The sequence below is a fragment of the Erithacus rubecula genome (assembly GCF_903797595.1).
Source record: "Erithacus rubecula genome assembly, chromosome: 3".
In the NCBI taxonomy this organism is placed as follows: domain Eukaryota; kingdom Metazoa; phylum Chordata; class Aves; order Passeriformes; family Muscicapidae; genus Erithacus; species Erithacus rubecula.
The window spans coordinates 14,250,779-14,266,786 of NC_136689.1; the positions used below are offsets into that span (position 1 = coordinate 14,250,779).

General features: G+C 38.3%; 1 protein-coding gene across 8 annotated transcripts in view; it reads left to right on the forward strand.

The window, feature by feature from the left end:
- ZNF438 (zinc finger protein 438) overlaps positions 1-16,008 on the forward strand; it is a 51,397-nt gene that overhangs the window by 29,059 nt on the left and 6,330 nt on the right. For 3 of the 8 annotated variants that reach the window (XM_079300437.1, XM_079300438.1, XM_079300439.1), the window contains 2 exons: positions 2,431-2,487; positions 12,564-12,668. The exons of 2 other annotated variants lie outside the window; for them this stretch is intronic. In XM_079300437.1, coding sequence (XP_079156563.1) covers positions 2,460-2,487; positions 12,564-12,668 — 133 coding nt within the window. In that variant the 5' untranslated portion in view covers positions 2,431-2,459. The remainder of the gene's footprint in view (positions 1-2,430; positions 2,488-12,563; positions 12,669-16,008) is intronic. 3 more of the 8 variants (XM_079300441.1, XM_079300442.1, XM_079300440.1) reach the window with 2 other exon arrangements.

Consider the following 16,008-nt stretch of genomic DNA (forward strand, 5'->3'; position numbering starts at 1 on the left):
TTAGGGTTTGTGGATATGTCTGGAACGAACATTGCAAAAATGTCTAGAGTTTCTATTTCCACATGGTATTCTAAGAATTGTTAATCTGTATCCTGAAGTCTCATTTGTTATAATTCTAAAAGTAAGTGGTAATAGATGGGGCACCCTCTTAACACGATTTAATGCTCCCATACACAGGGAAATACCATGGAAACCTAAATAAATGTGAATTTGAAATAATAATTTTGAGAAGCTTTATTTGAATAATCAAATTGTTTTTACAAGAATGTGTTTCTATAAATATTTCAGTATGTTTTGAAGTGCTGTAAATACTAAGGGGAAAGAAAAACTTCAGACTTTGTTTCTCTGAAAAGCTGTTACTGATCCATATGGCCTTAAAGAAGGATGACTTGCAACGTGGGTGACAGAAGTTGGAAACTCACAGTGATTTCTAGAAGTGTCTCACCATTCTAAAATTGCATCAGTGTGGCCTGTTCCGTTGCTGGATGTGCAGAGGGAGCTGTCTGTATGTTCCCACAGCACCAAACTGTGTTTAGATGAGCCAAAGTGTGTGTGAGGGTGGGGTCTGACAGCCCAGAGGTTGGCTGCTTTAGTACCACGGACAGAGGCTCATTGAGGAGCTGGGAGCTGCTGATTGGCATCACAAACAGCTGTCAGGGGGTGCTGGTTGTTGATTCACCTGAGCTGCTTGCTAGGTGTGGCTCTGAACAGAAGATACAGGTACCAAAACAGGTACCTGTTTGCTCAATGTTCACTCAGTGTTCTTCTGTGCTTTGATGTTGAACTTCCTGAAAATTGATTTTGTGTTCTCTTCTTTACTTTACTGCTACCTACAGAATCATCTTCTTCCCAGAACCTCATTGTTGCTTCCTGAGACTTGATTTCTGATAATAAAGAAGTATATTCAAGGCTTATTTTGTTTGGTATTTGCATCAGTATTTATCCAATGTATTTCTGTATTTAACCAAAACTAATCTTTGGTACTTCATGTGCTCAGAAGATGGGTCTTGAGTACATGTCTGACATGTTCCTTATGTAAGATTCTCCTGGCTGTTAAATTGGTCAGGAAAGTCAGCAATCTCCACATCTGTGGAGCTGGTTTTGTTTTTGGGAGTGTTGTAGATTTGCACTGGTATGAAAGCCTAGATCTGAGACAACCCCCAAGAAGTTGTAGTTCCATCCGTGTCAGTCAGTGGACTTACCTGTTACCTTCCCAAAGCTTCCAACTGCATCAGGACAACAGGAGCTTTATACCATTTGTGATGTCTAACATGTTAGTGGTCAGTTGAACCAAACTATTATGCAGCCATTCCAAAAGCTAAGCCATTTTCTGAAAAATAAATCTGAGTGGTAACAACAGTTTTATATTGTCATTGTATTATCCTATGTCTCTCTTACTTGACTGTTGAATCAGCTTGAAGAGCACACTTAACTGCACTGAAAAGAAGTAGCCAGCTCATCATTTATTGGGTGACCATTTAATGTAAAGTTCTTTTGTCAAATGTACTGCATCGTGTCTTGTTGTAAATACCAGCTGCACTTTCAGGACAGATGTCAGTGTAATGTTTGGCTCACAAGAGCAAGGCAATATCTTCATTGTAGCATCCATGGAAGATTCTGCCAATCAGTTATGTGGATCCATGCTGTCATATAGAATCACAATGGTTTGAGTGGGAAGGGACCCTAAAGGCCACCTAGTTCCAACAGCCCTGCCTGGGTGGAGAACCTTTCACTGGATCAGGTTGCTCAAAGCTGCATTCAGCTTGGCCTTGGTGAAACATTCACAGCTTCTCTAGGAAAACTGTTCCAGTGCCACACCACCCTTACAGTAAAGAATTTCTTCCTAGTATCTAATTTAAACCTATCCTCTTTCAGTTTTATGCCAGTACCCCTTGTCCTGTGTGTAGATGCACCTGTAAAAAGTCCACTCCAGCTTTTCTGTTGGCTGCCTTTAGGTACTGGAGGGTACTATAAGGTCTCCTTGGAACTGTCTATTCTTCAGGCTGATCAGCCCCAGCTCTGTCTTCATAAAGAGATGCTTTAGTCCTGTGATCAACATAGGGGCTCTCCTCTGGATCTTCCTCAACAGGTCCACATGTTTGAAGAGAAATGATTGTCTGTATTGTCTGTGATTCTTCAGAATGCATTGTCATGTTGGGATTCATGACTGTTGTCTTTCCTGGCTTTAAGAGGGTTGTTTAATTACAAGAAGCCTAAGTTACCAGTACACAGTGTTGAAATGTGGAGAGCACATATAGGGGTCCAAAGAAACACTTGGTTTAAATCCCTGATATTGTGTTCTTGAGAGCTGTGGACATATTGGGATCTATTCTGAAATACAAGTCTGGAAACTATTGCCACTGTCCTGTTCGTTTTTTGTTAGTTTCTAAGAAATTATCAGAGCTTCTAAGTATCTGTATTTCTTTCTAGGAACATTGTCGTAACTGTTAAAGGGCATAATGCAGAATCCGTTAACAGTTTCTGCAGGTATAGTATGCTTTCTATACTTTATTTAGAAATTAGATGCTTGTGATTTAAAATGTGGAAGAAATCTATTCATTATTAATCACTGTATTACTTGTGTCTAGTATTCTGCTGTGGTATGATTTGAAAAAAAAAAAGCCATTACTGCAGCATTTATCACTTTAAACAATTACAATAGCTAAAATTGTTTTCTTCTTCAGGGCATTGTTAATTACTGTTAACACCTGTAGTTGAAACTTGAAGTGCATAAATCTGCTTCTTTGATTTAACAGGATTAAGTATTCAGGTTGTATTAATTTTTTTTTTAAATCCTCATATGTTTGAAAATCCGTGCTGTATTTGATCCTCATACTAAATGGGGTCAAATCTATCTGCAAATTATGCTACACAGTTAGGAATAAACATTAACTTAGATTTTTATTTTTTTTTAATGCCTTCTCTTTAGCATTCTCATCCTTACTAATTTTTTTCATGTTTAATTATTTCTTTTAGTAGTCTCTTCAAAAGTTGTCTTTTGTTTGATTTTGTTTTCACAAGAGTTGATGTCTTGTATTTTTTCCCCTCTGTTATTAGTAGGGATGTATTCTCAAGCCTCTGAATGTATAGCTGTAACTTCAGTTTCCTTTCCCTTTTGATCTGTGTCTCAATGCTAATGTTTAAATACGATTTTAACATGAATGTCATTTTTAATGATACTTAAATGTGAGTGAATGTTTGATGGATATGACATCAGCTCTAATGGACCTTTCAGAACCATTGCTGGTTGTCAGTTAAGTTTCCATTGTTAGTACTTATGTTAATTAAGGAGAGCACTATCTATTACTTAATTTGAAGCCTTGAGCTTTTACTGTCATGTAAGTTTATACTTTACCTGTTTTGTGAAGACTGAGTATTTTTATGATGCTGTAATAATTCTGAGGAAGCTGTTCCAGAAGCATGTCATTCTATTTGATCATAGTTGATGAGTTTTCTGTCTCCTGAGACTACTCTTTCAAGAAAGACAGTACGTACTGTTGGGTAAAGCTGTCCACCCCAGAGTGTGCTCTACATTCCTGTGCTTGTGACTGAAGCACTCAATTCTACTGCTTAAAAGAATTAATTTAAGTTTTCCTTTAAGTAACAGGAATTTGACCTTGGTTATAGTCTTATGTTAAAGCCATTTCTTAATAGTAGTAGGAGAATATAGATTGTGAAGCTGTTTGCAAACTTCAAATTGATTAAGTGTTTGCGTTAAGATTTTTTTAAAGGCTTTTTCTTTTTTCCCCTAAATCAAAATCCATTCCAGTCAGTATTCTGTTAATAGATTGTACCCAGAGCTTCCATGTTAGAAATCGCAGAACAACAGAATAAGCTGAGTTAGAAGGGACCCACAAGGATCATAGAGTCCAACTCCAGACCCTGCACAGCCCCACTCCCAAGAGTCACACCCTGTGCATGAGAGCATTGTTCAAATGCTTCTTGAATTGCACTGGGTTTGGGATTGTGACCACTGCCCTGGGGAGCCTGTCCCAGTGCCTAGGCACTCTCTGGGTGAAAAACCTTTTCCTGCAATGAAGTGTCCCCTCAGTCTCCTCCTCCACAGGCTGCACAGACCAAGTGATCTCAGCTGCCCCTCATATAGCTTCTCCTCAAGGCCCTTTGCCATCTTTGTTGCTCTCCTTTTTATACTTTCTAACAGTTCTGTATCCTTACATTGTGGCACCCAGAACTGCCCCAGCCCTGGAGGTGAGGCTGCCCCAGAGCAGAGCAGAGCAGGACAATCCCTCCCTTGCCTGGCTGTGCTGATGCCCCCAGGACAGGGTTGGCCCTCCTGGCTGCCAGGGCACTGCTGGCTCATGTTCAACTTGCCATGGACCAGCACCCCCAGATCCCTTTCTGTGGCACTGCTCACCAGCCTCTCATTGCCCAGTCTCTATATTCAGGGTTGCCCCATCCCAAAATCCTGCACTTTGCCTTGTTGAGCTCCATGTGGCTGGTGAGTGCCCAGAGCTCTGCTCTGTCGAGATCTCTCTGCAGGGTCTGCCTAGATCATGACAGGAGATATGTCTGTGTGAAATGATGATATTCTACAAATATACTAGTCTTCATGTATTTTTTTACTATGATACTTTTTTGTCTTTATATCAAGTACCACTTGTTTCTTAAATGTAGCACTTTCAAAATATGGAGGGTATTAGTAATTTGGGATGATTTATGTACAACTGTAATGTTGGTACATTTCTTACAAATAAAGCTTTTGAAAATAGATTGGAAAATATTGCAAATGGAACCTATCCATCAGGTACGTTCAGTGTGGCATGTTTGTCAGTGTTTCTGTACTTTGAGTGTGCTTGTTTTTTTTCATTTAAGTATGGAAGTAATGATTAGTGCAAGTTCTTTGAGTGACAGCTAAACCCTTCACTGCTGCCATTTGTCATGTAATAGCAGGTGTTCTGTAATTTGATCTGTTCTCCTTCAAGACATCTGTATTTTCTGTTTTAAAATATTTTATAGGAAGAGTGACTATCTTTTATGTAGCAATCAATTATAACACCATGTTCAACTAGGTGCACTTCTCTGAGCAATGATAAGCATCTAACTTGTCAAATTGTATTTCTTCCTCAGGATTATGAAATTATAATTTCATTCATATGACAACATACGACACGACAACAATCACTGAAGCATTATGTTTGACTATTCACACTCATGTTAAATATTTACTGTTGAGCAACTGCTGGTATTTTTTATAATGCTTCATAATGGCATAAAATACCACTGTGTCTCAGTGAGCTAAAATACCATTGGCATTATCAGATTTATAAAATGTTTTTTTTAAATGGCTCTAATGGGAAAGAATTGTGTATCTTAGACAAATATTTTGCAGAATATTGGGCTGTCCTGGTTTATTTATCTAACAGGTTTTGTCTTTTAAAAATAGACATTGCAAGAGGGTATCACACACTAAAGTAGTTTTGTTCTTTGAGTACGTTTATTTTAATTTTTTTAGAATCATAGGTCAAGTGTGATTCTATACATTTTGTATCCATCTTAGTATGGTTGTTTGTTGGGAGATCTCAAACTTCCACTAGCCTTGTAAATGTGTTTCTTAGCATCAGCTCTCACTTTGCTGGAACCCCTGCTGCCTTTATATCATTAACATAAATGCAGGTGCAAATAGCATTTATGTACTTTGATAGAAAGCAGTTGGAGACGTTTCACTGTGGGACACAACACTTTCAGATTGTGTACATCTGTTCAAATAATGTATCCAAGCCAGTGACATGAATGCAAGGATAAAAACATCTGCCCCTGAGACCATTTGCCATACAGCAGATGCTTACATCTTTATTTATGCAGATGGTTTGTGTGATGAGCTGAGCAATGATGAAAGCAAGAAAGTTTCACAAAGATTTCAGGGTATTCCTTGCCATGGGAAAATATGTTGGTAACAGTGCTTTGTTTTCATATGTCTACTGAAAGAAGAACATATAGTGTAAATACTGGTGGTTTTAGTAACATGGACGTGCCATTTTGGGCACTGACTAGATTAACACAAGATCAGTAAAGGATTTTTATATTTTTTTAATTGCAGGCATAATAATCGTACTGCAGTTATAGAAGATACTAAATAGGTTAATAGAAGGAATTACTTCCAAATGGGAAGGCTCAACTGCTTTGCTTTAAGATACCCTCAAGTTATACAAAACATGGAATTGACTGAAAAGTTTGCAGAGGTAGAATGTTTTGAAAGCTAACTCGTCACAAAGTTGCTCGGAGTTTGGGCGCGGCGGTGTACGCGATTCCGCGATTTGGGGGATTTTTCAGGACGAGCCGTATTTAGCAAACGGAATGGGCTGTGCGCAGTTTGAAGGTGCCGGTGGGGCCGGGGCGGGACGGGCAGCGACTCCCTCTGCTGGCCCCGCTCCGGGCCCTTTGTCCGGCACCGGCACCGGGCTGAGAGCGTCACCTCTGCCCGCATCCCTGGCGGCTGCGCTGCCGCTCCCATCCCATCCTCCGCTGGCACCGCTCCGGGCTGAGAGCGTCACCTCTGCCCGCATCCCTGGCGGCTGCGCTGCTGCTCCCATCCCCTCCTCTGCTGGCCCCGCTCCGGGCTGAGAGCGTCACCTCTGCCCGCATCCCTGGCGGCTGCGCTGCCGCTCCCATCCCATCCTCCGCTGGCACCGCTCCGGGCTTTGCTGATCCATTATCACCTCTCAGCAGTGTGTTCTACAGTTTGTTTACAGCGCATCCAGCACCTTCCCTCGAGAAGCAGCGCTGCCTTTAAACAGCATGGTGACTAGCATAGGCAAGCTAGCAATGCCAATAAGCACTGCAAATAATTGTAATTATGCACTGGGGGACAAAAACCAGTCAGATACTGTAATTTAAATTGTTTTCTGCTGCATCCTACTGCCAGTAAGGTCTAGCTGTGTTCAAGTTCAGCAGCAAGTGATAATTTTATATGTTATAAAAATTAATGTTTACCTAGCCAAGACCATAGCATTTCAGAAGATGTTTTAATTTTCCTATGCTATACAGATCCATGCCTGTCTTTGGAAAAATGTACATACCTATTTGAAGCACTGTGGAGATCCTTTAATCTTTGTGTTTTAATCTTTAGCGGAATTTACTACAGGTAACAATGTTTGGCATATCTCAGCCAGAGCTAAGAGTTTTTCTGAAGAAATCTGGCTCATGAAGAAAGTAAAGAGGGCACAACTAGAGCAAACAAAAACCTTAAACAGGGATTTCCCCATTCAAAACTTAGTGAAATTGCCTATTAAAAAAATCCCCCCCAGAAGATAAACCCCAGCTATCCTTGAAGTTTAACAACTGAAGTTTAACAATTGTTCTTGCCCTTTCTTTGGAGAGTGATGAATTTATGTATAGTTTATAACAGAAGACTCAAAATAGGCCAAGGCAAGACTGGCAGTCTTTTGATCCTCTGTTCATGAGGGAACATTTTTGAGGTTTGTACTACAGAAATCACCATGCAGATGTTTTTAATGCCTCGAGTAAAATATGGTTGCTGTGTTGAGCCAGTGGCAAATTAATTATTTTCTCTTGCAGGCAATCTTTCTTTAGAAAAAAGTGCACTGATTGTCATAAAAAAGTACTCTTTAGCAAGGATAAAAATTTTGCTTTTTTTGTTGTGTTTTCTATTTACACATCAGTATTTGCAAAAAAATCATATTTTAAGAGTAAGATGCCCAATTCCTGTACTGAAGTAAGACATACATGTTTTCTGTCCCAAAGAGAGTTGAACTCTCAGTAAGATGTAGGTATGCTCTCTTTTGAAAGAAGAGCAAAAATCTAATCAGAAACTATTTTATTCAATTAATGGTTCTACTTGACCTTTTTGTGCTACATAGTTTTTGAAGACTTTTGCCTTCATTTTTTAGCAGTCTTGGTAGCTACAGTTTCCTGTACTTAAGAGAAAATAAGTCCATTAATTACTACTTATATAAAGCATATTAAAATATTGTCCATGTTGGTTTGATCTTGATAGACCCTTTAGAAATAACTTTGCATTGACTTTACAGTGGATGAATTACTGTTTAGGTCCATATCTTTCTTGAAGGTCACTAAAAGAAATTTCCCCTAGCAATTTTCCCAGGAATTTTTAAAAAACCAATTACAAGTATTTATCCCCACTTTCTAAAATACCTAATTTATATTTGCAATGCTGTTGTGGGGTTAAGAATTGTTAGTTTATAACCAATGCTTCCATCACCTCCTTCAACTGTTTTCTGAACAATTAGTTCCCCCAAGTGGCTGCATTACTACAGCCTTGCTTTGCAAATCTTCAGGGATAGTGGCCTCTATGGAACAGAATGAGTGGGCAAAATCAACAAATGTAACCCCTGGACTTGCAGTGATAGCAAAATAATTTCCATTCTACTCAACTGCATCTTGTCAGAGCACCAAGGTTTCTAGATAATGCACACTGTCAGGCTGACTTGGTTGGTTGCTGGAACTAGCAGAGGCATAAAGAAGTTGAATACAGTCTTTGTTAATGTATCTAACAGTGTCTCTCAAAAATAAGTTGTTAAATAGGAAATTAAATAAAAATTAAATTCAGTAACTGTGTGGTGGCCAGAGGCCAGGCACCATTTTGGGCCCTTAGTTCTTACATTGCCATAGTGAGAAAAGTCTGTATGTAATTTCCTCAGCTGTAAAGGTGAAAAAGGTTATTAGTAATTACAGATGCTTTATGTCTAGTATTCTTTATGCCAGTTTTCATTTCTTGATATGAAAATATTTTGATCTGCTTAAGACCTAATAATTTTGTTGACCTTAATATGAAATGAGTAGCTTATAACTTGAAAGACTGTGACTTCAAAAAAATGGAAAGCTTTTAAAGTTCACAAACATTGCATGAGAGGTGCTAAAAAGCATGTAGATCTGCTAATAAATTTATTTTAAATTCACTGCCAAAGTGTCTAAAAATCTCTTATGTTTATGTATTCTGACTCCTAGAAAGTACTTTGAAGACTTATTTCCTTTATACAGTGACAAAAAAAGGCTTTTTATAATAGGAGGTTTTGTTAAGCTATGCACTGCCCACATTATATATACGAAGCTGCTTTTGAATAAATTTTTACCTATGTGTGAATAAAACATTTCAGGTTGCAGCTCAAAAAAGGTTGCCTTGAAGCTGTTGGCCACTCATTATTCCCTGCAGAAACAGTATTTCTTATATATTTTAAAAGTTATTTGCAGTGGGACAATACAGAGGCATATGAAAGCTAAATCTATTAGAAAACAAAAATTATGTCTTAGTTATTACTGTTGCTAATGCTAATATAGTGACTACATTTCTCAATGTGTTAACTTGTGTTTAACAAGTCTGCTTTAGTATGGGTTTTTTTTGGTTATAATTTCCTCTGGGGATAGGGGTACAGAAGCCAAGATGCCAGTGAAAATTTTCTTCCTTATATCTAGTCTGAATCTACTTTCTTTTAGTTTAAAACTGTTGTGCTTTGTCCTGTTTCTGCAGGTGTGGGATACTGGTGAAAGCCAGGGAAAAAGCAGCTTGGATTTTCTCAGGCTGCTCAAAGGAAAACATCAGAGAAATAATTAATAATAAGATTAAGCACCTGCAGGGTGTGTGAGAGATGGGACAAGAGGTGTTACCTTCCTTACACCAGTGAAATTACTTCATCCTCAGTTCCACGATCTAGTCTATAAAAGTGTGCTTGTTTCTTTAATAAAGGCTTTTACTTATTTCTGTCTCAGAAGAAAACTATGTTGCTATATGTTTTTGCCACATCTTAGCTGGGTAGCAACATGCAAGCACTGTAAAAAAAGTGCTGCCCTCTTTCTTTTCAGCCCTCTTCAGGTATTGTAAGGCCCCAGTTAGGTCTTCTTGGAGCCTTTCCCAGACTAAATAACCCCATCTCTCTCTCAGCCCTTCCTCCTACAAGAGGTTCCATCCTTCTCATCAGTGTTGTAGCCCTGCTCTGGGCTTGCTCCAACAGGTCCATGTCTTTCCTGTGCTGATGGCCACAGAGTGATTCAGTGCCCAGTGGGTCTCACCAGAGCAGGGGGAGAATCCCCTCCCTGCCCTGCTGCCCACAGTGCTTTGGATGCAGCCTGAGACACTGTTGGATTTTTGGGATGCAAGTGCACATTTGCAGCTCACAGTCAGTTTTTCGTCCACCAATATTCCCAAGTTCTTCTTGGCAGAGCTGCTCCAAATCACTTTAGCCCTGCCTGTGTTGATACCAGAGGCTGCTGTGATCCATATGCAGAAGCTCATGTGGCTCCCATAGGGCCACTTCTTGATCTTGTTCCAGGTGCCTCAGGCATCCCATCCCCTAGGTGTGTCAGCTGTTCCTCTCAGCCTGGTTTTGCCTGCAGACCTCTGAGGGTGCACTCAATGCCATTGTCAGTGTCACTGATGGAGATGTGAAACAGCACTGGTCCCAGTATGGACCTAAGGGACACCACTTGTCACCCATCTCCATATGGGTGTGGAGCTGTTCTCCATTACCATCCAGCCAGCTCCTTATCCATCCAATAGTCCTCCTATCAACAGAGTCAACACCTCTTCAATTTAGAGAAAAGTGTGTTGATGAGGACCATGTGAAAGGCCTCTCCTATGTTCACTTTCAAACAACAGAGGAAAGCAATTCTGGAAGTTGAAAAAGTGGTGTAATCTAATTTTTTTTTATTAAGTTATGTTAGATCTATATAAACTTTGGCATATATCAATATTTGGTTAATTGTGCAGAAAGGGCATTTCAGGCAAAACGAAAAGCTGAATTAGAGAGGAAACTAGGGAACTTCTTAAGTGCAAACTATGTACCCATGATCTTGGATTACTGTATGGCTTACTTCTGCAAGGTGACAGTTTATGCTAAAAATAGTTTAAGCTTATTCCCACACTGAAAAGTGCCAGTAGAAATTTCAGTGTTGAACATCCTCTTTAGTGGAGTCCATTAATGTAAAAAAAGATATGTACCTTTGTTATTTCAATGTGCTCTTCTCTTAAGAAGAGTCTTTTGGAGACCATTTAAGGAATGCAGAATTCATCCCACTGCTCATAGGATTTCTTGAAATACCCTAGAATCTTAATCCCTTAAAATAATAAACTTGCACAGACAGTAAAGAAGACCTTTCTGAATTATAAAATGCTTATTGCACAACTAGCAAATCACATTTATGCTTAAATCATATTTCATTATATATAGCTTTAAAGATACAGCTTAAAGCTTCTAGAATTGTAAGAAATTATTTTGGTCTTGTTTCTCCTATGGAATACCAGAATAAATTTTCTAAATGTATTTGCACATTCTGTATCTTATTGTTTGTGCGAATGATCTGTGGAGATTTTCCAATCTTACATTAAGATACTTTGTTATATTGTTTATTTTTGTAAGCTAGTTTAAATTGCACAAAAGTACTCTTACGTAAACATAGTTATAATACTCTTTAAAAAATCAAGTACTAAAAAGGTAAGAAATTGAGATTCCTCTTTTGGCTTAAATGCTTCTCTTTTCCACACCATGTGCAATGTTGGTTACCTGTCTAAGTCTGCATTAATTCCCATATCTCACCCTGACTCTTTGGCCTGGACACTGTTCAAGTCCTGTCCTTTTTCTGCTTGCCCTGTATATTCTCCTGTTTCTCTTCCATACCATCAGCTCTGCAGTTCAGAGATAAGGAGAGGTCGTTTCCTTGTTCCAACTTGGGTGCTTGGACCTAAAGCCATAGTTCAGAGAAAATCCAGCCCAGTCTGAAGCAGGAGCACATTCAATAGAATCTAATAATTGGAAAAGTTAGTTTGAAGTATCTACTGAACACATGTCCAGAGTCTACAGCTTTGCCTAATTTGGGCAGCTTTTCACAGATCAGAGACATTGCTGTGTCACATGTGAAGGTCTTCACCTGACGCACAGATGTCACTAGATTTCCTTTTTTTCAGACGTACTGAGAATGGCTGGTATTTTCTGTTGAAATTAATTTTAGAAAATTATCTGATGTAAATACCAGAGCAGAATATTCCACCCAGATATTAGCAAATGTAGAAACAACTGCAGATTAATTGCTGTAATGTATAGAGCTGGGCAGTCATGGTTTGCAGGCTTTATTATTACTAATATTACTTTGTATAAGTGTGTGCCAAAACTGGTTTGGAATAAAGAAGTCCAAATTCTCTTTTTTATAATATCTGCAGTTAATTTGCACAGAAAATGTAAATGAAGATAGAAATTAGCCCCTGTATTAAAACTACTCAATAAAGTTACTGCATCTTCATTTTTTGAGGCATTTTGTTTTGCTGCTGTTGACTGTCTGTCATGACACTGAAGCTAAACCATCCCATCTGTTTGCCACATTAACCAGCTTTACTCAATTATTAAGCTATCACCTTGCATTTGGCATGTAATATATTGGATCTTCAAGTGTATTTTGAGAAGAGAAAAATGGCAAGGAGCAAAAAGCAGTAGTTTTCTTAATGCATTAACTGGAAGTTAATGTTTCATATTGACATTTTATATTGTCTTTTTCTGGGTTTTGTTGGTTTTGGGGGTTTGGTTGTTTTGGGTTTTTTTTTGTTCTGGCATCTATTTATAACTGAAGCACTTTTGCAGGTGGTGTTTTTTTGCATGCTAATCCTGCAGAGAAACATTGTGTCCAACAAAGTATGCTGGGTCAGCAAAAGCAAGAAACTTGTGCTGGAAAGACAGTATCCACAGGTACTTAGTGTGTATGGAGATTTGGCAAAATGAGTGATTAACTATCATTGGCAGAGAAAGATCTAATGTTGTGTGTTAGACAGTTGTGCACTTTTTTCTTTCCCACAGAACAGATACTCTTCCTTTCAAAGTCAGCAAAAGACTGGACAGTGTTAATATGCATTGAATATTCATTAATCTTCATCTCTATTCTGTCTTTTCCTTCAAAACAAAATGATTCTTATTTTTTGGTGTTATTTTCTCTCATATGTCATTTCATACACAAATGAAATACATACATGCACAACTGTTGTGGACCTACAAGGATTATATAAAGAATGAACTCTATTACTCAGTGGTTTCTATGGTGGCTGTTTGCTGGTTGTTTTCAAAATCAACCAGATAATACTGAAAATTAAATTTCTCCTGATACTTTCTATGGCATCTGACTTTCAGCAATACTGTGTGCTTTACATAGGGAACAGATTAAAGGAAGTATGAAAATAAGGCAGATTAGGAGTTGACCAGACTTGGATGACTCAGGTAGGCAGAGGAAACATGAAGAAGCAGCAACCCATAGAAATTCCATTTCCTCCAGAGGATTCTTCCCAGCATGGCTCTATCAGAGAATTTAATGCATCATTTATTTTTGTCTTGGTGTGTCACTGTCCACTTTTATACAATTTTAAGGTTATTTAGAAGAGATGAAAGCTCATCCTGCAAGTATCTGAGGGATTTGATACTTGCAGGTCCTAGCATGGTAACCATTAGTCTTTTGAGGCTTTTAAAGTAAATGGGTTGAACTGCATTTGGTTTAGCCTTGTGTGTCATTATTGAAAAATATGTGCCTGTTGCCCCAACTCCACACTCATCTGAAAGACTGAGGGCACAGCAGTTAAAAATGAGTTTCACATCCTTCTGATATGAAATCCAATGTTTTCATGTATTTCCTTTGTTATTAATTTTAAAGAAAGTATAAAAATTGTTGCCTTCCAGTGAAGGATCTGCAGACTTACTTGTAGAAAGAATGTTGTCTAAAACAAAGAGCCACCCTCACAAATGCCATTGCAGAGCCTCCCTTAACTGAAACTTCCCTTTCTTAGTTGAAAGGCTTCATAGGATTGCATAGGAATAAAGGCTTTTCCTCAGGTCACAGATGACAAGACAAAATGAGTCCTTTGAATCAGAGACAGAAAACATTTGGAAGAAATAGAATGCCCCTGAGAGATGCATGTGAAGTTTCCAAACTGCCTTTGCACAAGCCAGACAGCCAGAGCATATCCAAGTCCTTCAGTGTGGTGAAGACATGAATTAGCTCTGTGTCCAAAGGAAGGTGTTGAAACTTTTCATCAGCTATAAATGGGAAGCAGAATTTTGGTCACTGACGGTACTTTCATGCTCTGGGTGACATCAGGAGAACCTCCAGTCTGTGAATTCACTGGCTCCTTTCTCCTGATCCAAGATGCTAAGTAGTCTTCCACCAGTTCTTCCAATTAGCTTTCCCAGTCTGCAGACAAAATGTTAATGGAGCCTGAAGCATCATCAGGCAACTAGTCTGCATCTAGCCCTTCCTATGTTTAGGCACTGGCTAAGCAGCTTAACTGCAGTAGCTGTGTTGGAGGGGAGGGAAATGCAGAATCTAGTATTGCTGTGCTCACCAGAAGCACTGCAGTGAATATCAGTGCACTAAAATGTCTCATGTAAACTTGTGAAAAAGGGGAAAAAAAAAAGTTGTACTGGAGGTTGGTACTAAACATAGCTTGCCTGGAAAACTTAAGATAAAATTGCACTAGTTGGAAAAAATGTTTGTATAATAATCCCTTCTCAAACAGTTATATCAATTCTTAGTATTGTGTTACCTATGTAAGAAGGTTATTGATCTATACAGACCTTGTTTTCAAAGAGCATGTTTTGTTTGATACTGATGAAGGTCTTGGCTTTTAGAGCAACATTCTCCTGTGGAATGCTGAGAAAATATGTGGAGATACTTTCTTTATAGAAAAATTATTTTAGTTCTTAATTTCACATTAGGTAAATCAATGCATTTGAGAAACATATAGTTATTTTTAAAGCTAATACCATACATTATTTCTAAAAATATTTTTTCCTGACTTCAAATCAGCCTTGTTTTTATGGCTGCCATTTGTAGAAGTGGAATGTCCACAGCAAAACTTCCACCTTTTCCTGTAACTATTGGTTAAAGAGTGGGTGCCTTGTAACTTGGAATAGCACAGGTAGTAGTCTGGTGAAATGCTGACTTTCCTAAAATATTTATGTGAATCAATGAATAACATTTTGAAATAAAAAGGGAGAAGAAGAAGAGAAATGAGAGAGAATGGCAACAACTTCATGTTGAATATTGTGGCACGTTGAATAGCTGCTGGTTTGGAAAGTTTTTATTGTCAGTGTATGACAAGCATAATCTGGAGAAATAAGAACTGATTCTGTCCCCTAAAAGGAAAGTACCCTTATTCTGTTATCTGCTGTATTTAAGCTGTATGGTTTGACCTGTAGCTATCATTGAAGTTCAGGGCTAGTTTGGTTAGTGATTACAATACTTTATGTAATTTATTGTTATTCTCAGAAGTACTTAAATTGTTTACTCAAAAGCAACAGGAAGATAGCTTGTAGGAAACAAATTACCATCTAACTAACAGAAATCTTAGTAGCTGAAAATGTAAAGATTTCTACATATTTAGTGACTAGATTTAAAAAAAAAAAAAAAAAAGATACTAAAAAGTAGGAAAACAATTTTGAACATATAATGTTTCTGCTTTTTCCAGATTGCACAAACCTGGACTTATTCCTGTGTGCAGGGATGTCAGTATTTGTGTAGGACTTCCAGGTGTACAGTAACTCAGTCTGCACAGAGTGTCTAGAAATACAGAACATCTCTACAGACACTGAGAGGAAAGAAAGTTATGGTGGTGCCCAGTAGTTTCACTTGAGTATAAAGAAAGAATATAATGGACTTGGGGTTTGATGCAATAGGTGACAATAAAAGGATCAAAGACTTATGCCCTGCATAGTTATTGCTCTATGAATCTGCTGATCAAAGAGTTTTGAAAAGCATCAGATCTGCTAAATATGAACTGCACAGTTTATATGTGATTGCTCAGTGAATCCAGCATGTCCTGAAGGCAGTGCTTTAATGCACATGTGCATACCATGGATATGCATATATATCTGTCCTTGAGTTCTGGTCATGGAACACGAGAGGTCTGTAGCATGCAGTGCTTGTTGCAGTGTGTTATGTCTGAGAAGAAAATCCAGGATTAAGATAAATTTAATGGAGTTTCCATTGATACTAACTCACAGTAACCTTTTAAAGTCCAGAATCACCTATAAATTCATTTGTAAT